The following is a 4,327-nucleotide window of genomic DNA, read 5'->3' as shown; positions in this document are numbered from 1 at the left end:
TAACTGTGATAAAACATCATTATCTAGCTCTACTTCATTAATCCAGCAACTGGTAGCAGGGTAATAGGTTCCTTACAGAATGAGCTGTTAAGGGTTACATTGGAGTTGAGAAATCAGATCAGATCAGGGTGTTGTAACTCAGCATCAGTTCTGTATTGTTACACAGGACCATTAAGGCTACAGGCTAACCCTAAGTTTTTACAACAGAAACAAAGCTAACGCGATGGTATGCGCCACTGCCACGACACTGCGGTGGTGGAGGGAGCGGAGGAGAGATCCATGCTGCTGCTCTCTTGTCCTGAAAATCTATCAGTCTAGCTTCACCCATTCATACCTGCCTGGGAGAGGGCAGTCATTCACAGGATCAAAGTTGTACCTGAAGATAAAGCCATACATGTTTGTTGTTAGCCCAATGCATCAAGATAAGTTCCAAATGGACCAACAGAAGTGCAATGCATCATCAAGATAAGCTCTAATGAATCAAGAAGCAACATAACGGATTATGCAACTTGTTAGCTGGAGTACGTAAGAGGCCCGTACTTGTCAATGAAAGCCTGCTGTTGCCGTCGCTCTGCGGCACCGAAGAACTCATTCAACTCCTTCGAGATTGAGATGGTGCGCACTGGAGCTTGCACCCTGCGGTGGGAAGAATGGCTGGGTCTTGTTGTGGATCCAGGGGTGCTTATCGTCTCCGAGTTAATCAAGCTGCAAGGTGTTGTCTCTCTAGTGCTCCTGCAACCAACAAGATCATCATATACATGAAAATCTTGAGACAATTCCATACAAAGCAGCATAATCTCTAACTCCAACGTTATTTCGAACGGAATCTCACAAACAAACAAGAACTCCAAAATATAATAATCCAAGAAAACATTAATACATGTGCACATCAACACCATTTGTGGTCCTGCAAAATATACCATTGCTCTTCTGAATATCTAGCTCAGGTACCATAAAAAGACTAGCAGACAACCAAGCATCCAGCCAGAGGAAACAACAAAATGGTTAGGACTAGAGAGCCCCAACTCACAGTCTCATGAGTAGGTAAGGCTCACTCGCCCAGCCTTTAACTCTCGCCGAGACGACACCCAAGGCAGGCAAGCCCCAGCATCCGAAGCTGCACGAGGTAGGCCGGGCACCAAACAGTGGCCCAGCAACAACGCAGACTGACTCTGCACCTGGCTTGGCTATGCTCGGAGGGGCCATGGATGCAGCATGATTTACACAAACACACGCACTGTTCAGATCATAGCACCGCACATCTCCATCCTCAAATTACTGTTTAGGCTGCCAGAGGGGCCAAAAGGGGATTAGAGGCTCAGCTTTACTACTGTTGAAGATCATGGTCCTTGAGGCGGTACTACCATCAGGCCATGGCTAGAGCTGCAAACAGCACCGGATTGGCTAATAAATGCGCTCTTCGATAGTATCATGCCACCCCACACCTAGACACCTCAAGCCGTGCCCTTGCCGCCCCGATGGTGCACCGAGAATGACAACAGAAATGACACAGCATATTCTGCTTTCCTTCATCTCATGCGAGCAAGTGCCCCCACAATGGGGTACTTGGTTGCTGATGCTGCAATGCATGCAACTAGCGCTCAGTCATACACACCATAGATGGGGCTCGTCCTAGCAGAGCTAAACATATGATTTCTGACCTGTTTAGGCCGGGGAAGAGGACCACTTGTGGAAGATAATAGGACCAAAAACACTTGCAAACAACCCCGTGATACTGTCTAAAACATTTACATCAAGAGCTGAGCAGAGGCTATGACGTAACCTCCTTATCCTGAAATGTTCTTGCATCCCCTAGCTCGAGCCAAGGATCACAAACCTATAGTACAGAGAAGGGGAGGACCCCCCCACCCTCCTTTCACCTCAAACATTTAATGGCGGTGCCAATTTGGGGCCATGGCCCAGGAAGAGGCCTCGCAAGGACATGCCATTTCCTCGCCTTCCAGAACCCAGAGAGGTGACAGGCTAGTGGTGAGGGAGACCCAAGTAAGAAATGAGGCCGTGAGGGTGAGAGCAGAGGGCGCTTTTTCGGGGGTGGAAGAGAGAAATTTCTTGCGAAAAGCGAGAGCTTTTGATTGGTAAAAGATTTGAGGGGTCCCCTACTACTCGTATCCTCCCAAGCAAAAGAAACAAGGGCGAGAGAGTCCATGGGGAAGGGGAAAGAGCAAGGGGAAAGGAGGCCGCTTTTCCCTTCCACTATGGAAAAAGAGGAGGCCATGGCTGGCCACTGGAAGAAACCCCACTTAGTAAGTTAGTGGATTAAATGGGCTTCGGCGCAAGATTGAAGGCTAGAAACTCCGCGCTGCAAGGTCTTTCAGAGAATAGAAACAAGCCAGAGCAAAAGAAAAAGGAGCTTTTCTGGGGTTAAATTGGACGGCGGCAGGTGACTCTTACAATAATTTGACAGTAATTCTTGGACACGAGGCACTGGAAATTGGCCTAATATGGGGGAGATTTTTGTTTTCAGAAAACAGGGGAAGAGACACCGCCGAAATTTAAAGCGAAAAGGGGGCACCGCAAGAAATTAGCAAGAGAAGTGTTCCTAGAACAGAAAGGACATCTTTACAAGTGTATATTGGGCGGAATTCGTATTCGCTCCCAATTCGAATCCGCACGGCCCGCGCAAGAAAAAAAAGAGGGAAAAACAAAATAGACCCCTCCAAAAATTCAAATAAAGGCGTCAATCCAAAAATTTTGGCATGACATAAACCCTAAACGGCAAAAATCCCCCCAAAAACCGAGCCAGAAATCAAGAAACGCACCAGGGAAATGGGGGAAAAACTCACCTCTCCATGCCATCCAGCTCGAGCATGTTCTCCCCGAACGACGCCTCCGCCTCCTCCTGAGCGGCGGCGGCCGCGGCCGCCGCCTTCTTCCCGCCGCACCTCCTCCCGGCCGGCACCGGCGGCGGCAGCTTCTCGAGCCTACGGCTCCTCAGCTCCAGGTACTCGCCGCCGGCGCTCTCCTTCTCCTCCCCCTGCGCCTGCTGCTTCTGCAGGCGCTGCAGCGCGAGCGAGCGAGCGCGGGTGCGGACCCCGAGCGGCGCGGCGGCGACCTCCATGACGGCGACCTCGCCGGAGACCTTGGCCTTGCGCATGTACTTGCCCATGGCCCGGCGGGGCTGGGCAAGCTAGGGTTTCGCGGCGGAGCACCCCGGGTGCGCCAAGCGATTTTGTGCGGCGGGGCGGCAGAGGCCAAGGCCAGGCGGGGATTAAATGGTAGGCGGGGCGGGGGCGGGGGCGGTGTACACAAGAGGAAGCCGGGAATAATGGGGAGAGGAGAGGGAGCGGGAGGATATGAAGGCTTGTAGAGAGTGGGAAGGGAGAGGTGGGTGTTGCTATTTAGAGATGGAGGCTGAGGTAAGAGAGAGAGAGAATGTGTGTGTGAGAGAGAGAGAGGAGAAGGGAAGAGATGAGAGAGAAAGGAGTTTTTTCAGGGTCTTTTTTGCAAATCATGAGAGATGTTAGAGATTTATATTTTTATTAGGGTGTAGATGCTTTATTTGAATATAATGGGTGCATGAATTTTTATTTCTTAAATTTTTTATGTGGCGCCATGAGGATTTATATGCCCTAAAAATGAAAATATATCTATACACTAAAATGAAAAAAAATATATTCATATCAATTGGAATTATTTCAATATATCTTTGTTTATTTTTCTGATAAAATATATCTTTGCTATTGAAATTCACTACGAGGGATGCGGATTGCATAGAAAAATAGCCGCTATTTAGGCATGTATTGCTTGTTGAGGCAAGTTATAATAGCGTGCCAAACTACGAGCTATCTTGAACGATCAAAATTAATCGGTGCTATATGATAAGCACAGCTGGAAGAACATAAATATTGTTTTGTCAAGGAAATCATTTGAAGCGTAACTTGAATGGCGTGCATTAAGTTGATAGGGTCAACAATATCTAGATACACATGTATTCTAATTTTAAAGTAAATCAATCAATCTATGCCGATAAGGACATGAGAAATAGAGGATGCATATCCTGTGGGTCTTTGGTTTAGGGTATGTCACTATTGCTCCTCTAGGACATCGATTTGTATACTTACAACCTTCTCCTTCAGACATGGACATGAGAGACAAGAAGACTGCTTTTTAATTTTGAAATTTTTATGAGGCTATGAATATAATGTTATTGTTCATGTGTGCATTTAGGACTAGATTGTAAAACTTGCACAACGAGATATATGCCCACCCCTTGGACATATAATGAGCACATTCATTTACTTCTAAAATATCCTTGGTTTAGTTGCATAAACTTTGATCTCTACTCTACTAATTTATAGCCATATGG

At 47.3% G+C, this 4,327-nt stretch overlaps 1 protein-coding gene across 1 annotated transcript; it reads right to left on the bottom strand.

Annotated features, from left to right (window-relative positions):
• Positions 1-3,315, bottom strand: LOC117840996 (cyclin-dependent kinase inhibitor 4). The gene is made up of 3 exons (XM_034721556.2): positions 2,805-3,315; positions 541-732; positions 1-376 (listed from the first exon to the last, which is right to left on the bottom strand). Exons 1-3 carry the CDS (start codon positions 3,125-3,127, stop codon positions 310-312), a joined length of 582 nt encoding a protein of 193 aa, XP_034577447.1. The 5' UTR covers positions 3,128-3,315; the 3' UTR covers positions 1-309.
• Between the last annotated feature and the right edge of the window lie 1,012 nt (positions 3,316-4,327).

This window comes from Setaria viridis, chromosome 9 (assembly GCF_005286985.2).
Source record: "Setaria viridis chromosome 9, Setaria_viridis_v4.0, whole genome shotgun sequence".
Classification (NCBI taxonomy): domain Eukaryota; kingdom Viridiplantae; phylum Streptophyta; class Magnoliopsida; order Poales; family Poaceae; genus Setaria; species Setaria viridis.
This window is presented reverse-complemented; position numbering and strand designations above follow the sequence as displayed.

Excerpts from the sequence above, each read along its gene's own strand:
- LOC117840996 (XM_034721556.2), bottom strand. The coding sequence starts at position 3,127 with ATGGGCAAGTACATGCGCAAGGCCAAGGTCTCCGGCGAGGTCGCCGTC. Across the intron at positions 733-2,804 it reads GAGCTGGATGGCATGGAGAG|GAGCACTAGAGAGACAACAC; the intron begins GTGAGTTTTTCC and ends TGTTGGTTGCAG. Across the intron at positions 377-540 it reads CAGCAGGCTTTCATTGACAA|GTACAACTTTGATCCTGTGA; the intron begins GTACGGGCCTCT and ends CTTTATCTTCAG.